The sequence below is a fragment of the Dendrobates tinctorius genome, unplaced genomic scaffold (genome assembly GCF_039654945.1).
Source record: "Dendrobates tinctorius isolate UK_male_01 unplaced genomic scaffold, ASM3965494v1 ptg000026l, whole genome shotgun sequence".
NCBI lineage: Eukaryota > Metazoa > Chordata > Amphibia > Anura > Dendrobatidae > Dendrobates > Dendrobates tinctorius.
The window spans coordinates 8,600,289-8,624,414 of record NW_027361694.1 but is presented as its reverse complement, the minus strand read 5'-3'; the positions used below and the strand labels follow the sequence as shown (position 1 = coordinate 8,624,414).

Sequence of the window (24,126 nt, the reverse complement as noted above, 5' to 3'; positions counted from 1 at the left end):
ACAAATCACATTTTACTCAAAAATATACCTATAAAGAGAAAAATCAAACAAACTGAACATTTGAAAGTGGTCTCTTAATTTTTGCCACAGCTGTTGTAGTGCCTCAGTGTAGTTTATGGCATGTAAATACAGCATCATCAGTGTATGCTATGTGTTGCATACAGTTAAGTCTAAGTGTGATCTATTTGATGTATATAGCAGTTTCATTGTATCTTATGTGTTGTATTCAACAGTCTAGTGTATCCTGTATGCAGTATACAGTAGAGTCTCAAGGTAACTGATGTGATATATACAGCAGAGTCTCAGTGTATCCTATGTGATATATATAGCATAATCTCAGTGAATCCTATGTAATATTTACAGCAGTCTCAATGTATCCTATGTGATGTATACATCAGAGTTTTGGTGTATCCTATGTGATGTATAAAGCATGGTCTCAATGTATTGTATGTGATGTATACAGCAGAATATGAGTATATCTTATGTGATGTATACAGCAGAATGTCATTATCACCTATGTGATGTATGCAACAGACTCCAAACACATATTGCTAGGGAATTTAAATTGTGAGCCCCATTGGGGACATTGATGATAATATCTGCAAAGCGCTGTGGAATATAATAGCCCTATATAAGCAGCTCATAATAAATATATATAAACTCTGTGATATATACAGCAGTCTCATTGTAACCTTTATGATGTATATGATGTATATTGTGTTCATCTAAGCATCCAATCAATAGTTGCAGAGTATTGGTTGCGCAGTAGCAAGTCTGGTCTGGTATGTGAGTATACATTTTGTTCTTTTCTTACTCTACCCTGTACCCATTAAGATTAACCTTTATGGTAGATGAGAGAACTCATTTACATTACAAAAAAGCTACATACCTGCTCCATGTCTGATTAGATATATAAGCCAACAGGAAGCCAAAAAGGAAGCCAGCAGCTGGAAATATTGTTCCTATAATCCACAATTTTGGGTCAATGTCCCATGATCCTTTGTATAGAACTCCACCTATTACAGCTATAAGTAAAATAAGGATACCCCCTGTAATGGATCCTACCTGGAAGTACAATAGCATTTAGTTAGATGACATAATATTATGTGTAATTTTTGTGCAATACAACTGTACAAAAGAGACAAATTTAAGTGCAGACAATCAGGATGATCTGTCTAGTTTATTCAAACACTATGAAGTGGAGAGAACAGAGTGTTCATTAAAGGGATTCTCTGAGAAATATGCTAACATAAATAACTAATATAAATAATACACATTTAAATATTAAACATTTTTCTAATTACCTTCATTTAGCAAAAAAGTATGCTTTATCTATTGCACTCAGGATTCAAAGATGGCAGTTACCATCAATCACACCCTATCCTAGATTTCAGGTTTGATTGCGTCAAACAATAAGCATGTCACATAGGTCACGTCAGAGCATCATCTTGTCAGGCATTGTGAACGTGAATTCCTCTATTCTATCTGGCTCCATGTACTGTTACTTTCATTGAACAAAAGAATGTACATGCCAGACAGGATGCTGCTCTGACGAGACCTCATTGTCATACTTCATGCAGACTGTCCTGAAGTCTAAAGACCCCGTCACACACAGCGATCTCGCTAGCGAGATCACTGATTTTGTGACGCCACAGCGATCTCGCCAGCGAGATCGCTGTGTGTGACGAGGATCAGCGACCGGCTCCCCTGGCGGTTATCGCTGATCATGCCCGATCGGCCTGGGCCGTTTTTCGATCGCTGGACGCTGGTTTCATATGTAAACATCCGGTATCCAGGAGCCGCGGTTCCTGGATACCTGCTGTTTACCTTGGAAACCGGCATACACGCTGGTTTCCAAGGTAAACAGCGGGTATCCAGGAGTCGCACGGCTCTTAGATACCCGATGTTTACATTAGAAACCAGCATGTACGCCAGTTTCCAAGGTAAACAGCGGGTATCCAGGAGTGTCGCTGGTCCTGATCGCTGGAGGGGCTGTCTTGTGACAGCTCACCAGCGATCAGCCTATCGATGTCCCAGCGATCCCATCATGTTGGATCGTTGGTGGGATCGCTTGGACATCGCTATGTGTAACAGGGGCTTAAGGGTCCCGTTACATCTAGCGATACACCAGCGATCTCTAAACGATACGACCTGGTCAGGATCGCTGGTGCATCGCTAAATGGTCGCTAGTGAGTTGCCAAACAGGCAGATCTCACCAGCGATGCAGCAGCGATAAGCAATCTGTCGGCGGTCGCTCTTACCTGTCACCCCGCAGCACCTTGAGCTCATTCGTGAGGGACTGAAGCAGTGCGGCAAAGGCCTGCATTTGGGCCATGACTCACCAGGCAGAATGTGATGGTTGGTTATACTGTCATGTTATAATGTCACGGGGCAGTAAGGGGAAAACAGATGATGTCGAACCAAGGCCCCTGAACTGCTCCTCAGGCTAAGGGGGTGCCCTGTCTTTTCTTAACTTGGGGGTACACGTAATAGTAGTGAGGCCCAAGTTTCCGACCTGTCCCTGTCTTCTGTTTAGCCCTAAGCTAAAAGGCCCCAACCCCCTCCCTAGGAGACAGGGAAAAAGTGTACTGCACAAATCCAAAGGAAAGATACAACAGACAGGGTAAAACAAAACAAAACTTAGCTTGCTCTGCTGCAATACTCCTGGACAGCAGAGATAGCCACTTGACAACAGCAAGCAACTGAAGCACCACAGAACTCTGTCAGCTCCTGAACTCCAGCTTGGTTGGTCTCCCAAGAGCAAGTGTATAACCAACAGTGATCTACAGCACCTGATAACCTTTTATAGGAAGGAGGGGGAGTAATCACCACCTGCATAAATATTTAATCACCATGCAGTAACCATGCAGTAACACCAGCAGCCATGGGGGGGAAACCCATCAGCAGACCAACTATAGTTGTAGTAACAACAGCTGCCCCCAGGGGCAAAAACTCATATTAACCGCCCGATGGCCGAAAAGGAAAAAAGGTTTAACCCCTTAACTCCCAAGGGTGGTTTGCACGTTCATGACCGGGTCAATTTTTACAATTCTGACCACTGTCCCTTTATGAGGTAATAACTTTGGAACGCTTCCATGGATCCCACTGATTCTGACATTGTTTTCTCGTGACATATTGTACTTCATGTTAGTGGTAAAATTTCATTCAAATAACTTGCGTTTATTTGTGAAAAAATGGAAATTTGGCGAAAATTTTGAAAATTTTGCAATTTTACAACTTTGAATTTTTATGCCCTTAAATCTCAGAGATATGGCATACAGAAAACTTAATAAGTAACATTTCCCACATGTTAACTTTACATCAGCACAATTTTGGAACCCAAATTTTTTTTTTGTTAGGAAGTTATAAGGGTTAAAAGTTGACCAGCAATTTCTCATTTTTGCAACACCATTTTATTTTTACGGACCACATCACATTTGAAGTCACTTTGAGGGGTCTATATGATAGAAAATACCCCAAAGTGACACCATTCTAAAAACTGCACCCCTCAAGGTGCTCAAAACCATATTCAAGAAGTTTATTAACCCTTCAGGTGCTTCACAGGAATTTTTTGAATGTTTAAAAAAAAATGAACATTTAACTTTTTTCACAAAAAATTACTTTAGGTCCAATTTTTTTATTTTACCAAGGGTAACAGGAGAAATTGGACTGCAAAAGTTATTGTGCAATTTGTCCTGAGTATGCTGATACCTGAAATGTGGGGGGAACCACTGTTTCGGCGCATGGCAGAGCTCAGAAGGGAGGAGCGCCGTTTGACTTTTTCAATGCAAAACTGGCTGGAATTCAGATCGGACGCCATGTCACATTTGGAGAGCTCCTGATGTACCTAAACAGTGGAAACCCCCCCACAAGTAACCCCATTTTGGAAACTAGACCTCCCAAGAACTTATCTAGATATGTGGTGAGAACTTTGAACCCACAAGAGCTTCACAGAAATTTATAACGTACAGTCGTACAATTAAAAAATCATATTTTTTTCCACAAAAATGATCTTTTCACCCCCAATTTTTATTTTCCCAAGGGTAACAGGACCCTAAAAGTTATTGTGCAATTTGTCCTGAGTATGCTGATACCCCATATGTGAGTGTAAATGACTATTTGGGCGCATGGCAGTGCTCAGAAGGGAAGCAGCTCCATTTGACTTTTTTGGCTGGAATTGAGATCGGACACCATGTCACGTTTGGAAAGCCCCTGATGTACCAAAACAGTGGAAACCCCCCACAAATTACACCATTTTGGAAACTAGACCCCCTAAGGAACTTATATAGATGTGTGGTGAGCACTTTGAACCCCCCAGTGCTTCACAGAAGTTTATAATGCCCGGGCGTGAAAATAAAAAAATCATATTTTTTTCCACAAAAATGATATTCTGGCCCCCAATTTTTTATTTTCCTAAGGGTAACAGGAGAAATTGGACCCCAAAAGTTTCAAAGCAGAATTGACTGGAGTAGAGATCAGACGCCATGTTGTGTTTGGAGAGCACCTGATGTGCCCAAACAGTGGAAAACCCCCAATTCTAACTCAAACCCTAACCCCAACACACCCCTAACCGTAATCTCAGCCCTAACCCTAGCCCTAAACCTAGCCCTAGCCCTAACCCTAACCCTAGCTCTAACCCTAGCCCTAACCCTAGCCATAACCCTAGCCCTATCCCTAATGGGAAAATGGAAATAAATACATTTTTTTAATTTTATTATTTTTCCCTAACTAAGGGGATGATAAAGGGGGGTTTGATTTACTATTTATAGTGGGTTTTTATTTTTGGCAGCTGTCACGCTAAAAGATGCTTTTTATTGTAAAAATAGTTTTTGCATCATCACATTTTGAGAGCTATAATTTTTCCGTATTTTGACCCACCGAGTCATGTGAGATCTTATTTTTTGCGGGACAAGTTGACGTTTTTATGGGTACCATTTTCGGGCACGTGACATTTTTTGATCGCTTTTTATTCCGATATTTGAGACACAGAATGAACAAAAACCAGCATTTCAAGAATTTCTTTTGGGGGGTGCGTTTACACCATTCTGCGTGTCGTAAAATTGATAAGATGGTTTTATTCTTCGGGTCAGTACGATTACAGCGATACCTCATTTAGGTTTTTTTTATGTTTTGGCGCTTTTATGCAATGAAAACAATTTTATATGAAAAATAATTATTTTTGCATCGCTTTATTCTGTGAGTTATAACTTTTTTATTTTTTCACTGATGATGCTGTATAGTGGCTCGTTTTTTTGCGGGACAAGATGACATTTTCAGCGATAGCATGGGTATTTATATCTGTCTTTTTGATCATGCGTTATTGCACTTTTTGTTCGACGGTATGATAATAAAGCATTATTTTTTGCTTTGTTTTTTATTTTTATTTTTTAAGGGGTTCGCTAAGGGGGTCAAGTAATGGGACAGTTTTATAGGGCGGGTCGTTACGGACGCGGCGATACCAAATATGTGTACTTTTATTGTTTTTGTTTTTAATTTCCAAAAAATGAATTTATTAGGGAATATTTTTTTTTAAATTTATTTAGCGATTTTTTATAAATTATTTTTACACTTTTTTTTTAACTTTATTACATTGTCCCAGGGGGGACATAACTGTCATGTGACACATCGCTGATCTGTCACATCACAGATTGCTGTGACAGATCAGCGATCTTTCACAGGCAGTATAGAAGGCTTCCTCGTGCCTGTGCTTTGCCGACACTGAGGAAGTCAGCTCCCTGCAGGCCCCCAAAGGTCCCCGCCGCCATTTTGGATCCAGGGACCTGCAGGGAAGGAGGCCCCCGCAGCAGCGCTGCACATCGCGTTGCTGCAGGGGTCGCAGGGAAGAACGGAGGGTGCCCCCTCCCTGCCGATGCTTCCCTAAACCCCCGGTACACTGCGATCGTGTTTGATCGCAGTGTGCCAGGGGTTAATGTGTCGGGTGTCAGCTATGATAATCAGCTGACACCCAGCCGCGATCAGCGCTGCTGATAGCTATGACATACTATCCCGTCCCTGGGAATTAAGTCCCAGGGCACATGGACGGGATAGTACGTCATATGGCAGAAAGGGGTTAAATGTGAGGAAATCCAGATCTGACACAGATCCAAGAAATGGATCATGACAAGAAGGCTATAAGAAGATAACAAAGCGTATTCAACTTTTCTTAATTACATTTTGAACTGAGGAAAGGAAAAGTTAACAGTAACAGTGGAGGTCAAGAAAAGGCTTGGAAGACAAAACAAAATTTCAGTGAGAGTTGCTTATAGGACTGCTAGAGAGGCAAATTAGAATTCCTGCTTGACTACAAAAGACCTTAAGAAAGATTTAGCAGAAACTGGAGTTGTGGTAAATTGTTCTACTGTTCATGGACACCTGCACAAATATCGCCTTCATGGAAGACACATCATAAGAAAAGCTCTCCTGTGGCCTCACCATAAAATTCAGCAAGTATGCAAAAGAACATCTAAACAAGCGTGATGAATTTTGGAAACAAGTCCTGTGGACTGATGAGATTAAAATAAAACTCTTTGGCTACAATGATCAAAGTTATTATCACGGTTCCACCCAGGGCTGGACTGGGACTAAAATTCAGCCCTGGCATTTGAAGTTACATAAGCCCACTAGTCACATGGTGACTATATAATATCTTTGTACACTTGTAGGTTACAAGAAGTGAGAGGAGATTAACATGACTATATAACATGTAGTCACAGCTGTGCCCAGTATTTCAGCTCAGTCCTATTTATTGCTTTTAGTTGCAGTACTCCTTCCAAAGCTCTGTCCCCTTTTGTACGCACGGTGACAGAATTCCTGGCAGAACTGCTATCCATTGGGCAACCAGACCCCCTGGTCATTGCCGTCCCTATCATACCTCCCAACTTTTGAAAAAGGGAATGAGAGAGAAAGACTGCGTCGTGCGCAAATTTTAGGCCATGCCCGGCCACACCCATTTTGTAACTAGTCAGAGCCATGTCCATGCCCAACCACACCCATTTAGCACTGCTGATCACACTGACTGGTACTGAGGTCACAGTGGCTGGCATTATGGGCACATTTGCTGGTACTGTGGGCACACTGACTGGTACTAAGGAAGAGAGAAAACAGAGAGAGAGAAAAAAGAAAACAGAGAGAGAGAGAAAGAACGAAAGGAGAACGAGAGAGAAAGAAAGAACAGAGAGAGAAAGAAAGAGGGGAAAGAAAGAAAGAACAGAGAGAAAGAGAAAGAACTAAGAGAGAGAAAGAAAGAAGTAAAGAAAGTAAGAACAGAGAGAAAGAAAGAGAGGAAAGAAAAAGAAAGAAAGGGGAAAGAAAGAACAGAGAGAGAGAAGGAGAGAAAGAAAAAAGAAAGATTAGAGAGAGAAAGAAAGAACAGAGAGAGAGAAAGAAAATGAGGGAAAGACAGAACAGAGAATGAGAAAGAAAGAACAGAGAAAGAAAGAAACAGAGAGAAAGAAATAAAGAAAGATTCTATAAAGATACTATAGCAGCCCGACTCCCATTGTAGTGCCCACCTGAGCCTCCCGGTGCAGGACATATCATGATCCGCTCACATGGCCGGCATCCCCGATTCCCAGGCGATCCTGCTGTCTGCGCTGTTGAAGGAGGACCTGTGATGGATCTGAAGCATTCCTAGTTCCGTCACAATCTCCTCATGAATTTATCTCATTTCTGGTCAGCTTCCAGCACATTACTTCCGGAGGAACGTCATGTGCGAGTTTTAAAATACTCCTCGGAGCTCCGTCGTGTACTCCTGTGTCCGTGGGAAAAGCCCGCTTTGTATGCCTCATACACACTTAGTTCCGCTCTGTACATCCCATACACATATGGCTCCACTCCGTAAACACACAGCTCCGCTCCGCATACCCCATACACACACGGCTCCGCTCCATACACCAAGTACACACACGAGTCCGCTCCATACACCTCGTACACGTGCGGCTCCGCATGCCCCGTACACATGTGGCTCTGCCCCGTACACCTCGTACACGTGCGGCTCCGCATGCCCCGTACACATGTGGCTCCGCTCCGTACACCTCGTATACGCGCGGCTCCGCTCCGTACACCTCATACACACTCCGCTCTGTACACCTCGTACACGTGCGGCTATGCTCCGTACACCTCGCACACATGCCATTTCGCTCCGTACACCTCGTACATGCGCCGCTCCGCACACCTTGTACACGCTTGGCTCCGCTTTGTACACCTCGTAAACACGCTGCTTTCTGCTGCACTCTGATGAAAACTCTGCCTGCTGCAGTCTGACACAAACACTGCCTGCTGCACTTAGGTATGAACTCTGTCTTCTGTACTCTGATGCAAACTGTCTGCTGCTTCTAATACAAACCCTGCCAGCTGCTCCTTCCAGTCTGTCCTCTGGGTCCAGGTGCTGCGCGGCCGTTGGTCTGTCCTGGAGTGGCACCTGGCCTTCTTTGAGAGCCAAGTCTAACCTCACCATCAGTGGCTCTAGTGAACAGTCAGGTGTTTGTTTAGTCACTCTCCTCCAGGCTTTCCACGGTCTGTGGCACAGTGGTTCCACAAACCGTGTGATAGGCGCCAGGGTTTCCCCACTGCACATGGGGAAACTCAAGCCATGTCCTTTGCAGTCTCCCATTCTTCTGCGGCCACAGAAGATCCTGCTCAGGTTGCTACTGCCACTCCAGGTTCAGCTATAGCATCAGACATTAGTCAGCGGCGAGTAGTAGATGCTCCTGGGACTAAGTTCTGCTTTTCCCCATCTGAGCATGCCCATGAGACGACCACTCATTGGTGGTCGGAGGTCACATGCTCAGGTCCTCAAGCTGCCTGGATTGTGCCATCAGGAAGGTCTTGGAAGGCTGTGCCTATAAAAGGATCGCATGGCCGCGCAGCCGTGCGCTAGTATACACCATGTGGAGTGAGAGTTTTATGCACGTATGAATGTCTCTGGTGAATGACTCATTGTGAAACCCCTACCCTTTGTACACATGTGTTGTGTAGCCTTGCCTGTCAGCGCCCAGGCTGAGGCATAGGTAGGAGGCGGAGTCAGAGACCGGCATCAGCACCAAGTGGTGGCTTTGTCTGTACGCCACGGTGCACTTGGTTGGCACTCCACGGTAGCCAGCGTCAATTAGTGGCATCCGCAGGTGTGACACCGCATGCTTAGTAGGTCTAGAGGGACTCTGACCCCGTGTCCTTGGTGCAGAGTTCTGTGACCGCATGCTGAGCGCTCCTTTGCCGAGCTCTGTGAGCTTCAACAGGCTCAGGCATTTGTGTTTCGCGGTAGTGCGGCTCTGTGAGGAAACAGAGTTCACCTCTGTACACACCGGGTGACATTAACCCACATGTGTTCTTCTTTTATACCGCCATATAGCATCTGCCATTACCGAGCAGCAGGTTACCATCTCTGCACAGTGGACCTTGGGCTGCGAACCATCTTTTTATTATTTGGTGTGTTCCGCCAGCCCTAAAACCATGTCCATGACATGCAAATATAACACCAACTGTTAAAAAGCTGAAGTTGAAAAGAGGATGGCTTTTACAAATGGGTAATAATTAGTGTTGAGCATTCCGATACCGCAAGTATCGGGTATCGGCCGATACTTGCTGTATCGGAATTCCGATACCGACTTCCGATATTTTTTCAATATCGGAATTCGGCATCGGAATCGGAAGTTCAGTTGATTGACGGCCTGACGTCATCATGATGCGCGGTGTGTGCGCATCATGATGCGCCGTCATTTCGGGCCTTCCGGGGGTCTCTGCCGGCCTGCCGGGGGGCTGTGCCGGCCTGCTGGGGGGCTGTGTGGACTGCCCGGGGTCTCTGCCGGCCTGCCGGGGGGCTGTGCCGGCCTGCCGGGGGGCTGTGCACCCTGTGGGGGTCTGTACCGGCCTGCCGGGGGGCTGTGCCGGCCTGCCGGGGGGCTGTGCTGATGTCCGGGGGTCTGTGCAAGCATCGTCCGATGGGACTACAAGTCCCATCGGGCGATGCCTGCTACCATGACAGTGATTGACACATTAGCCAATGATGGGACAGTAGTAGTCCCATCATCCGGCTAATGTGTTAAATGTTAAAAAAAAAAAAAAAAAAAAAAAAATACTACATACATACTACATGCTACATACATACTACATATATACTACATACATACTACATACATACTACATACATACTACATGCATGCTACATACATACTACATATATACTACATACATACTACATACATACTGCATGCTACATACATACTACATACATACTACATACATACTACATGCATGCTACATATATACTACATGCTACATACATACCACATACATACTACATGCATGCTACATATATACTACATGCATGCTACATACATACTACATATATACTACATGCATGCTACATACATACTACATGCTACATGCATGCTACATACATACTACATACATGCTACATATATACTACATACATACTACATATATACTACATGCATGCTACATATATACTACATACATACTACATATATACTACATGCATGCTACATATATACTACATACATACTACATATATACTACATACATGCTACATATATACTACATACATACTACATATATACTACATACATGCTACATACATACTACATACATACTACATATATACTACATGCATGCTACATATATACTACATGCTACATACATACCACATACATACTACATACATGCTACATATATACTACATGCATGCTACATACATACTACATATATACTACATGCATGCTACATACATACTACATGCATGCTACATACTACATACATACTACATGCTACATACATACCACATATATACTACATACATACAATACATTCATACAATACATACATAGACATACAGTACATATAACATAGAGTAACATACTTACCAATACTTGTCACATTGTTCCCCGAAGCCATTGTCTTTCCGGAATAAATATTAACATAACAAACCACAAAAATACTCACCCACGATCCGAAGCAGTCCACGAGTGTGTCCCACGACGATCTTGGGTAGAGAACTGCAGCATCAGATGATGCTGCCGTTCTCTACGGGCTGCAGGAATCCAATGACGGAAGGTAGGTATCCTTCCGCACTGTATTCCTCCGCCACTTAAAAAAAAAAAAGTCCCTAGTCTCACTTTATGCCATTGCTGTGTGGGAAATTCCCACACAGCAATGGCATAAAGTGAGACTAGGGACTTTTTTTTTTTTTAAGTGGCGGAGGAATACAGTGCGGAAGGATACCTACCTTCCGTCATTGGATTCCTGCAGCCCGTAGAGAACGGCAGCATCAGCTGATGCTGCAGTTCTCTACCCAAGATCGTCGTGGGACACACTCGTGGACTGCTTCGGATCGTGGGTGAGTATTTTTGTGGTTTGTTATGTTAATATTTATTCCGTAGACGACAATGGCTTCGGGGAACAATGTGACAAGTATTGGTAAGTATGTTACTCTATGTTATATGTACTGTATGTCTATGTATGTATTGTATGAATGTATTGTATGTATGTAGTATATATGTGGTATGTATGTAGCATGTAGTATGTATGTAGCATGCATGTAGCATGTAGTATGTATGTAGCATGCATGTAGTATATATGTAGTATGTATGTAGCATGCATGTAGTATATATGTAGCATGTATGTAGTATGTATGTGGTATGTATGTAGTATATATGTAGTATGTATGTAGCATGCATGTAGTATATATGTAGCATGCATGTAGTATGTATGTGGTATGTATGTAGTATATATGTAGTATGTATGTAGTATATATGTAGCATGTATGTAGTATGTATGTAGCATGCATGTAGCATGTAGTATGTATGTAGCATGCATGTAGTATATATGTAGTATGTATGTAGCATGCATGTAGTATATATGTAGTATGTATGTAGTATATATGTAGCATGTATGTAGTATATATGTAGCATGCATGTAGCATGTAGTATGTATGTAGCATGCATGTAGTATATATGTAGTATGTATGTAGCATGCATGTAGTATATATGTAGCATGCATGTAGTATATATGTAGTATGTATGTAGTATATATGTAGCATGTATGTAGTATGTATGTAGCATGCATGTAGCATGTAGTATGTATGTAGCATGCATGTAGTATATATGTAGTATGTATGTAGCATGCATGTAGTATATATGTAGTATGTATCATGTAGTATGTATGTAGCATGCATGTAGTATATATGTAGCATGCATGTAGTATATATGTAGTATGTATGTTGCATGTAGTATGAATGTAGCATGTATGTAGTATGTAGTATGAATGTAGCATGTATGTAGTATGTAGTATGAATGTAGCATGTAATTTTTTTTTTTTTTTTTTTTTTTTTTTACATTTAACACATTAGCCGGATGATGGGACTACTACTGTCCCATCATTGGCTAATGTGTCAATCACTGTCATGGTAGCAGGCATCGCCAGATGGGACTTGTAGTCCTATCGGACGATGCCTGCACAGACCCCCGGAGCCTGCACAGACCACCGGCAGGCCGGCACAGCCCCCCGGCAGGCCGGCACAGCCCCCCGGCAGGCCGGCACAGCCCCCCGGAGCCTGCACAGACCACCGGCAGGCCGGCACAGACCACCGGAGCCTGCACAGACCCCCTGGCAGGCCGGCACAGCCCCCCGGCAGGCCGGCACAGCCCCCCGGCAGGCCGGCACAGCCCCCCGGAGCCTGCACAGACCACCGGCAGGCCGGCACAGACCACCGGAGCCTGCACAGACCCCCTGGCAGGCCGGCACAGCCCCCCGAAAGGCCCGTACAGACCCCAGAGAGGCTGTACAAGGGCAGGAAAGGGTTTTTCTTATTCCGATACCGGAAGTCCCATAGACTTGAATGGGACTTCCGGTATCGGAATCGGCGATACCGATACTTTTTTTAAAGATCGGCCGATACCATCCGATACGATACTTTGAAGTATCGGATGGTATCGCTCAACTCTAGTAATAATCCTATACATGTGTCAAAATCCCCAATGAACTACCTTAAAAGGCGCAAGCTGAAGGTTTTACAATGGCCCTCACCGTCCCCTGATCTGAACATCATTAAAATCTGTAGCTAGACCTCAAAATAGCAGTGCATGCAATACGACCCATGAATCTCACACAATTGGAAGAATTTTCCAAGGAAGAATGGATGAAAATCCCTCAAACAAGAATTGAAAGATTCTTGGCTCGATACAAAAAGTGTTTACAAGCTGTGATACTTGAAAAAGGGGGTGCTATTAGGTACTAACCATACAGGTTGCTAAACTTTTGCATCGGCCCATTTTAATTCTTGTAATTTTTAAAATGCAAAAGATGAAAATATATCTATATTTTGCCTAAAATGCAAAGGAAATGTGTAATCCTTAACTTTAGTTTTTTTTTAGAGATCATTTCATCTTCAACTTGCTTAACTGTTCACAATAACAGTAATTTTGAGCAGGGGTGCCCAAAATTTTACATACCACTGTAGTCCTCCATATAGTATAATGGGCTCTACATAGTCCTCCATATAGTATAATGGGTTCCACATAGTCCTCCATACAGTATATTGGCCCTATATTGCCTTTCATACAGTATAATGGGCCCTAAATCGCCTTCCATATAGTATATGGCCCCCACATAGTCCTCCATACAATAAAATGAGCACCATATAATCCTTCATAAAGTATAATGGGCCTCACATAATCAATCAAAAAAGCATAATATGCTCCACATAGTCTTGCATACAGTATAATGGCCCCCACATTGTGTTCCATACAGTATAATGGCCCTCACATTGCATTCCATACAGTATAGTGAGCCCCACATAGCCTCCTATATAATATAATGGGTCCACATTGCCTTCCATACACTATAATGAGCCCCTCAATATTTTCATTGATACAAGAAAAAAAATACCTCTCCTTGTTTCCCAGCTTTTCCAGTCTCCTCAGAGTGGTTCTGCAGCTGTGCACTGCTCTGCACAACAACGCAAGCTGTGCTTAGATGTTAGATCTCAGACACTGAGGGAGAGTGATGAAGCAGGGAGCTGCTGGCTCCCTCTTCCTTCATTGCTTGCAACTGTATCGGCATCCAGGATACCGAAACAGTTGAACATGCGTTGACTGGCAGGAGAGTGTGGGCCTCCAGACTCACGGGCGCTATGGCGACCTCATGGACTGCTGCTATTGGCTGTATGCCACTGCTCAAGATGCTTTTATAAAGCTACAGACAGCAGTATTGCTCTTGAAAAAGTATTCATACCCTGTGAACTTTTCCACATTTTTTTACTTTGCACCCAGAAACTTAAATGTACTTTATTTGGATTTTATCTGATATAACAACACAAAATAGCATAATATTACTACGGTATGTAAGACCACCTTTTGATGCAATTACTGCTGCAAGTCTTTGGGGGTATGTCTCTACCAGCTTTGCATATCTAGTGACTGAAATTTTTGCCCATTCTTCTTTGCAAACTACAGTTGTGCTCAAAAGTTTACATACCCTGGTGGAATTTTTGGTTTCTTGGCCTTTTTTTTCAGAGAATATGTACAGTATGAAACACCAAAACTTTTTCTCCACTCTTGGTTAGTGGTTGGGTGAAGCAATTTATTGTCAAACTACTTTGTTTTCTCTTTTTAAATCATAATGACAACCCAAAACATCCAAATGACCCTGATAAAAAGTTTACATACCCTGGTGATTTTGGCCTGACATGCACAGAAGTTGACACAAATGGGTTTGAATGGCTACTAAAGGTAACATCCTCACCTGTGACAAATGTCAGGAAAATTGATTGAAAATTGACCATGCAGCCCATTTTTCTTCAAGTTCCTCCTTATTGAGCATCTTGAAACAGGGACACTGCTAGTTTTCAGAGAGTCCAGTATTTCAGCTGATGTTATTTGTTGGTTTTCCTTTGCATCCCAAACAATTTTCCTGGCATTTGTCACAGGTGAGGATGTTACCTTTAGTAGCCATTCAAACCCATTTGTGTCAACTTCTGTGCATGTTATCAGGCCAAAATCACCAGGGTATGTAAACTTGATCAGGGTTATTTGTATGTTTTTGGCTGTCATTATGATTTAAAAAGAGAAAACTCAGTAGTTTGACAATATATGGCTTCACCCAACCACTAACCATGAGTGTAGAAACAGATTTGGTGTTATCATTCATATTCTCTGAAAAAAGGCCAAGAAAGCAAAAATTCTGACGGGGTATGTAAACTTTTGAGCACAACTGTAGCTCTAGCTCAATGAGATTGGATGGAGAGTATCTGTGACCAGCAATTTTCGAGTCTTGCCACAGATTCTCTATGAGACTTAGGTCTGGACTTTGACTGGGCGTTTCAAATAAATTAATATTCTTTGATCTAAATAATTCCATTATAGATCTCGCAGTATATTTAGGGTCATTGTCCTGCTGGAAGGTGAGCCTATGCCCCAGTCTCAAGTGTTTTGCAGCATATAACTGGTTATTCCACCAGAATTGCCCTGTTTTTACCCCATAAGTGATGAGCGAGTGTGCTTGTTACTCGAGTTTTCCGAGCATGCTCGGGTGTTCTCCGAATATCTTGGGTGTGCTCATAGATAATGTTTGTGTCTCTGCAGCTGAATAATTTGCAGCTGCTAGACAGCCTGAATACATGTGGCGATTCCCTAAGAAACAGGCAATCCCTGCATGTGTTCAGGTTGTCTAACAGCCACAAATCACGTGCTGCGGAGACACAAACATAATCGTTGAGCATGCCCAGGATACTTGGAGAACACCCGGGCATGCTCGGAAAACTCGTGTAACAAGCACACTCGCTCATCACTAACCTCCATCCATCTTCCCATCAACTCTGACCAGCTTCGCTGTACCTGAACAAGAAAAGCATCCACACAGCATGATGCCACTGTCATGATCCAGGTTGGATATGACAGATAAAAGCACATGTAACCTTTTTTTTCCTTAAGCTGTGTGCTTAAGTTTGGTTTTGCCCCCCGGTGGCCATTAGGGTCATTGCACTGTGGTGTCTTTTTTTCTAGTTTGCCCCCAGTGGTGGTTAGTGTCATTACACGGGAATCATTAACAGGTGTGATTCCTCTGGCCTAACTATAAAGGTGTGTCATGTGCTCTCACTGTTGTTGGTGATATTGCTCATTTCAAACCAAGTCTGGTGGAGGAAGGAACTACTGAGTGGAGATCCTTGCAGTTCAGGGGAGCTCTGGTGTAAAGTCTGGTGAAGGAAGGAACTACAGAGAGGAGTTCCTTGCAGCTCTAACAAAGCTTGGAGAAGTAGCAGCTATTCAGGAGGAAAGCTGCTTTCTGGTGTTGGACTCTGTTGCTGGGAGCAAGAGCAACAGAGCAAAGCTAAGTAGTGTTACCCCTGTTTTGTGACTTTCCTTTTGTGTGTTTCAGTGCAGTGGTGGGATTAGTTTCTGCACCGTCCACTTCACTAGTAAGGGATAGGTGCAGGGCGAGCTAGGATTTCAGGTATTCTGATCGGCGCCCGGTGCAGAACTGGCTTAGGGATCGCTAGGAGTGTAGAGACACTGACTCCACGTCCCCGTTCCCTATCGCAAGGCCTCCATTGTAATTGTTTCCCCCTATTATTTAAATTCGCCCTGCTGGAGGCGGTGTATCCAGTTTCATGTGTAATTCTTAAAGTCGCCTGCTGGAGGCGGTGTATCCGGCTGCACGTTTTATTATTTAAATTCGCCCTGCTGGAGGCAGTGTGTCCAGTCACACGTGACCATTACAGCCACCACCACCATGTTTGGCGGTAGTGTTTTTTAGGGTGATATGCAGTGTTAGGCCAGGATCACACATGTGAGAAACTCGGACAAGTCTTGCATCTTAATACCCGGCACTGCTGAAATACATGCTGCCGCACGCTTCGCTTCCGGGTGCCGGCGGCAGCACTGGGTATTAAGATGCGAGACTCGTCCGAGTTTCTCGCATGTGTAATCCCAGCCTTAGTGTTCTGCCACAAATAGCATTTTGTATTTAGCAAAAAAAAAGTTCTACTTTTTCCTCATCTGACCAGATCAACATCTTCCACATGCTAACTGTGCCCCTACATGTTTTTTTCGCAAACTGGAAATGGGACTTCTTATGGCTTGCTTTCAAAAATGCTTTTCGTCTTGCCACTATTCCAATAAGTGTAAGTTCTCTAATCCATTTAGATTGGATTCACACGTAGCATTAGGTACATTTTTAAAGAGGCCAGATATTCGTTTTTAAGCAGTAGAAAAATATACATCTTTATACACAAAGATCCACAATTTACTAACATTAATTATGACTAATATATAAAATTTGACTTTTCTCACAAAATAATCACAAAATATTAAGATATCAAAATGCAATTAAAGGGCATCTGTTACCACATTTCACCTATGTAAAATATTAATATGGTCACACAGGTTATAAACTGCTGAGGAAAGTGGTGCCCCATATCAGGTGTCTTGTGGCTGATAAGTTATGTTTTATCACATAAAAAAAATATCAAAACGACGCATGCGGCGGCATCCGCATACTGCGGCAGGACCTGCGTACCCAATATTAAAGATAGGGTATGCAGGCGCATGCATCCATATGCAGAAATAGGTGGAGCTGACCGGAGGAGGCGTGGCAGGGGGCGGGGCTTCAGAGGAATTCTGCAGCCCTCCGTCCGCAAATGTGAAACTAGCCTACGGCCCCCTTCACATGTATGTGTTTCCAGTACATGTGGCATCCGTTTTTTTCACATCCATGTGCCATTCGCATGCTGTATGTGTTTAACATTGCAAAGTATGGGAGAAGCTTTGTAGTTTCATTCTTTCTTTATCCATACCGGAAATACACGGATGGCACACTGATGGCACACTTATGACACATTGATCCAAAAGTATAGCGTGGCACTACTACAAGGTGCACAAGTAGGTTACCCAGACCCAAGTGAATAATAAAGTAACTTGGCACTCAACTGAATGATCCTTTTTGAAAATAAGTTTTTATTGTGGCAGTCACAAAGGACGTTTCGGCCTACAATTGGCCTTCGTCAGTCTGCCGACTGCTGCAGATGATGAAGTTAAAAGTGGAGAATTATATAAGATCCTATTACAAGGCAGTGATTTTGGAGGTTACTGCAATGACCAACTAACTGTCTATAACACGTGTAGTGCTCTGGTGAATCCGGAAGAAATTGGAACAGGCAATGGAGCTTAAGTCTCTAGGGGCTTTATGCCTGTAAGAGTTTATGCCTGGTGGGTATGGGTTAATATCTTTTGATACTTGAACCAATTAATGTTAGAGAAAAATAAATTTCTTATAATCCTAAGAGGTTAATGCCTGAGACGCTTTAACAGTTTTGTATCAGTAGATCAGGTTACATGAACACGTGCAGGTGTAGTGCCTAGGCGTATGGACCTGGACACAGTATCCGCTGCTAGTCCTAGCCCTTATTTTTCTCTACCCGGGAACGATACACAGGCGTCTTACCTGGGGAGACGCCGGCCAGAAATAGACGATGGGCGCCGCCATGTTGGGGGCGGAGCCACCGCGTCACATGGTGCAGTCAGAGCGCCGGCCACAGGAGCGTGGGTGCGACGCCGGGGAGGCCGGAGGTCAGGAGCGGGGACGCGCCGGGGAGCGGGTGCATGCCGGGAGGTGCGCACAGGGCCTTGCAGGTGAGTATCAGTGGCGGGCGTGACAGTGGGCGTGACAGTACCCCCCCTCTACTCCCTCCTAAGGTTGTCGAGAAATCGTTTCATGATCCGAGGTGCATTAATGTTCTCTCGAGGTTCCCAGGACCTCTCCTCAGGGCCGAAACCCTTCCAATCGACCAAAAACAAAGTTCGACCTCTAACATTTCTTGTGGCGAGTATATCCTTAACCTCAAAGGTATTATCAGAACTGCTGGGTTGGAAATTTTGAGAAGCAGTTGAGTGGTAGTGATTAAATACCGCAGGCTTGAGGAGGGATACATGAAAAACATTGTGAATTCTTAGTGAGGCAGGCAATTTTAATTTGTAGGCCACGTCATTGACGCGCTTTAGAATTTCAAAAGGACCGATGAAACGTGGACTGTTATGATGAGTCACCGAAGGAAGAAAAAACAAAATACCAGCTAAGTCCAGAAAAACCAGAGAGGTTGGCAGCTATCGGATTGCAGACCCCTGAACCTATCCACAACAACTAGCAGTAGCCGTGGGGGGTTCCTACAGTGCCCTAGACCCCTCGATCACAGCCGGAGAACTATATAGCCTAAAGACAGAAAGGGGAAAAACTAAACTGCCCCAGAGCAGACCCCAAAGCAATAGGCAGCCCCCAACATATAATAACGGTGAAGCAAGATGAAAACACTAACACAGATAGAAAGATAGGTTGAGCAAATGATGGGGCCCAAGCTAACTACATAGGACAGGATAGGAAAGCTGCTGTCTGCCATCCGCAAAAACCCTATCAAAATGAGCCAACCGACTGATAGGAAAAACAGGCCCTGAAGTCGCTAGGCTTCAAAAGACTATATCAGCACTCAGGTATATTCTGAAGACAGAGCAAAATATCAACAGATCAGAGACAAAAATGGAATTCAGCTCACCCCCGGCCCGGGATGGCAGAACTCCCAAAAAACAAAGCAAAACAAAAACAAAACTGAAGAGTACAAAGCAGAGCAGAAAAACTTAGCTTTGAGATGCAGGAATCAGACTGGTCTCCAAGAATCCAGCAGGAAAATCACCAGCCAGGAAGAAGGGCGTCGGCAGCCTTATATCCAGTCCTCAATTCCAGCCACCCAGTCATCATCTAGCTGCCCAGGTGTTTGGTAATCAGTCTCACTACCTTCCTTCACTAGAGGAGGGAGTTCATCAGACCTCAATGGAGAAGGGAAAAATGAACTCACAACAGTGGACCCAACTTATAGGAAGGGACCTTTAATCTGATATACCGTGAGGATAGCCAGACCCTCTCCCCGGGGAAGTACGGAGGAGCATCCAAATGTCTCTTTTCGGCGTAATCCTTCATTTTGCGACTGGTTCTCTCAAGGGCCTCTCTGGTGTCCCTCCAAATCTGGGAGAAATCTATCGACACAGCATCCGCTGCCGGTACACCCGAGGTGGGGAAAACGGGAAGGGGGATGCCGGGATGTTGTCCAAAAACCACAAAAAAGGGAGACTTGGTAGAGGCTTCACTGGGATGATTATTGTATGCGAATTCAGCCCACGGAAGAAGAGAAACCCAGTCATCTTGGTGCGCGTTGGAAAAATGCCGGAGGTAGGAAGTCAGGACTTGATTGACCCATTCCACTTGTCCGTTTGACTGGGGATGATAGACTGACGAAAAATCCAGAGTTATCTTCATCAATCCGCAGAGAGCTCGCCAGAATCGAGAGGTGAATTGGACTCCTCTATCCGAGACAACGTGCTGAGGAAAGCCATGGAGACGGAAGACGTGGATCAAGAAAATCTTCGCCAACTCGGGGGCAGAAGGTAGACCAGACAATGGGACAAAGTGAGCCATCTTAGAAAACCGATCCACGACCACTAAGATAACCGTACATCTCGAGGACATTGGCAGATCGGTGATGAAGTCCATAGCTATGTGGGTCCATGGAGTCGTGGGTATGGGTATGGGTAATGGGTGTAGGAGCCCATAAGGCCGAGATCGAGGGACCATGTTCCTGGCACACGAAGGACAGGAAGCGATGAAGTCCAAGACGTCTTGGCAAAGCGATGGCCACCAATAGTGACGGGAGACGAGATAGAGAGTCTTCCTTACTCCACCGTGTCCTGAAAATTTAGATGAGTGCCCCCAGCGTAAGACCCTAGCCTTGTCTACCTTGAACGAAGGTCTTACCGGGTGGTGGAGAAAGTATGCCTAGGGGAGCCACAGTGATAATCTTAGCTGGATTGATGATGTGCGCTGGATCATCCTCACTGTCCACAGGCGAAAAGGAACGAGACAGGGCGTCAGCCTTAACGTTCTTATTCCCTGGCCGGAAGTGGAGCTGAAAATCAAAGCGCCTGAAGAACAAAGACCATCTAGCTTGACGTGGGTTGAGTCTTTGGGCGGTCTGAACATAAGCTAAGTTCTTATGATCTGTGAATATGGTAAACGGATGGAGAGCTCCTTCAAGAAGATGGCACCACTCTTCGAGGGCGAGTTTAATGGCCAGTAGTTCTCTGTCTCCAATGGAGTAATTACGTTCTGGGGCGGAGAAGACCTTGGAGAAGAACCCACATGTGACCACGCGTCCAGAGGAGGTTTTTTGTAGAAGAAGAGCTCCTGCACCCACAGACGAGGCATCAGCTCCAGGAGGAATGGCCTATTGGCATCTGGACGGTGGAGTACCGGAGACTTAGCGAATTCCTGCTTTAAATCTTTAAAAGCGGCTTCAGCATCCATCGGCCAAGTGTGGGGATTAACCCCTTTGCGAGTGAGAGCCGAGATAGGCTTGACTAAGGAGGAAAAATGCGTGATGAATTGCCTGTAAAAATTGGCGAAGCCCAAAAAACGCTGGATTGCCTTCACTCCTTGGGGACGCGGCCACTTGAGAACGGCAGAGACCTTTTCAGGATCCATCTCCAAGCCAGTACTCGAAACGATGTAGCCAAGGAACGGTAGATAGGACTGCTCAAAGAGGCATTTCTCCAACTTAGCAAATAGGTAATTCTCCCTGAGACGATGTAGAACTTGACGGACATCTCGACGGTGGGTAGACAAGTCGGGAGAGAAAATCAAGATGTCGTCCAGATAGACCACTACACAGACATAGAGGAGATCTCGAAAGATGTCATTGACGAGTTCTTGGAATACTGCAGGAGCGTTGCAAAGTCCAAATGGCATTACTAAGTACTCGTAATGCCCGTCCCGTGTGTTGAATGCGGTCTTCCATTCATCCCCGGACCGTATATGAACTAGATTGTAGGCTCCTCGCAGGTCCAGCTGGGTGAAGACTCGTGCTCCTCTCAAGCGATCGAAGAGTTCAGGAATCAATGGAAGCGGGTACTTGTTTTTCACCGTGATGCGGTTAAGGCCCCGATAATCAATACACGGACGAAGAGTCCCGCCCTTCTTTTTCACAAAAAAGAAACCTGCTCCAGCAGGCGAGGATGATTTTCGAATGAAGCCTTTGGCTAGGTTCTCTTGGATGTACTCCGACATAGCCTGCGTCTCGGCTAAAGAGAGAGGAAAAATTCTGCCGCGGGGAGGAGTGGCACCAGGAATGAGCTCGATAGGGCAGTCATAAGGTGGTGAGGTGGAAGAACCTCAGCTTCTCTCTTGTCGAAGACATCCGCGTAGGCCCTATATGCGGGCGGCAAACTAGAGGGACCAGGGAGGAGACGGGGAACACCCACGGGATGCACCGTCTGCAGACACCGAGACCGACAAGAGTCCCCCCAGCACAAAACATTGCCGTTACGCCAATCTAAAGTGGGCTCATGAAGTCCCAACCAGGGAAGACCAAGGAGAATAGGATGAGAGATACCGGCTAAAACAAAAAACGAGATTTTCTCCTTGTGCAAGGCGCCAATCTGAAGCTCGATCTCATGCGTAACTGACTTAACGGTCTCTTGCAAGGGATTACCATCTACAGATGCAAGGATTTGGGGACTCTCAAGGGCCTTCACAGGGACCGAAAATTTGGAAACTACATCGAGTCTAATAAAATTCCCAGCGGCGCCCGAATCCACGTAGGCTGCCAAGGAGACCCGCTTGCCACCCACATGCAATAGGACAGATAGAGAAAGGGGTTGAGAGGAATCATGCACACCTAGGGAGGCCTCTCTTTCCTGACCTAGGTGGAGAAGTTTTCCGGACGATCCGGACAGGTACGGAGCAAATGAGACCCGCTACCGCAATAGAAACATAGGCTGTGAGAACTTCTCTACTTGCGTCGCTGTTCGGAGAGCTTCAAGCGATCTACTTGCATAGGCTCGGGTCCTGATGCAGAGGGAAAAGCCCTAGACCGAGGACTGGGTGGTCTGCGAGGAGATGGCAGCGGGCGCACGAGTCTTCTCTCACGAGCTCGTTCCTGGAACCGCAGATCGATTCAGGTTGCCAAAGAGATTAGATCCTCAAGAGCCGTGGGAGTGTCGCGGCCTGCCAACTCGTTCTTTATACGACCCAATAGCCCCCTCCAAAATGCTCCCACCAATGCCTCATTGTTCCAGCCCAAATCGGATGACAGAGTCCGGAATTGGATGGCATATTGCCCCACGGTTAGGGATCCCTGGCATAAACTGAACAGAGACTCAGTAGTGGAGGCGAGACGACCTGGCTCGTCGAATACGCGACGAAAAGTGTCCAAAAAATTTGACAAGTGGGCAACCAGGGGGTCATCATGCTCCCAAAGGGGGTTTACCCATGCCAAAGCGTCCCCCTCGAGGTGGGAGATTATGAAGGCCACTTTAGACCGATCCGTGGGGTATGCCAGAGGCTGCAACTCAAAGTGGAGGCGACATTGGTTCAGGAAACCTCGGCATAGTTTAGCGTCACCGTTATAGCGGGGTGGTTGGCCAACTGCGGTAGGGGGTGAGGGCCAGTAACTGGAGGAGGAGCAGCCGCGGCTGCCTGGAGCGAGAGTAAGCGGCCATCAACCGAAGCCATGTAGCTGAGGATGTGACTTTGTGCGTCCCGCTGCTGCGCTAACTCTTGCTGTAAGTCGGCCAGCTGGGCCGCATTACCAGGATCAGAGGTTTGAAGGGCGGAGAGGCGCGCGTCCATCGATTTCATAAAGGACACTATGCGCGTTTGATTCTCTCGTAAAAAAATTAACTCCTTCTGAGTAGCCGTGACTCCAGCGGGGTCCATGGCCTGTGTATCTGTTACGGAGTGTGTTTAGGATGGCAAAATAAAGAGAGCAACACGGAGTGGACTCTCTGGGTCACGGCTCCAGAGCCCCTGCGGACGAGCTGGACCAGGTGGAGCCACCCCCTATACAGGGAGTGTTAGGGGCAGACCCACAAGGGATGGAACCGTGACAGCCGGAGCCAAAGGGACGACTGGGTGAGCACCAGGGGGACTAGGGTGGAGAGTCAGCGGAGCAGCGGTACGGGAGACAGAGGTAGGAGCCAGAGAAACGCAGAGACTTGGAGGGTTCGGAGCTGGTAGTGGCTGGAGGCTGCAAGAGAGAAAAGGGGTAAGGGAGTACACGGACAAGGGGGTCACAGG

At 45.2% G+C, this 24,126-nt stretch overlaps 1 protein-coding gene across 1 annotated transcript in view; it reads right to left on the bottom strand.

Moving 5' to 3' along the window:
* The window catches only part of LOC141084643 (ileal sodium/bile acid cotransporter-like), a 43,033-nt gene that overhangs the window by 6,788 nt on the left and 12,119 nt on the right, over positions 1-24,126 (bottom strand). Inside the window, exon 4 of the mRNA XM_073569467.1 lies at positions 890-1,065. Coding sequence (XP_073425568.1) covers positions 890-1,065 — 176 coding nt within the window. The remainder of the gene's footprint in view (positions 1-889; positions 1,066-24,126) is intronic.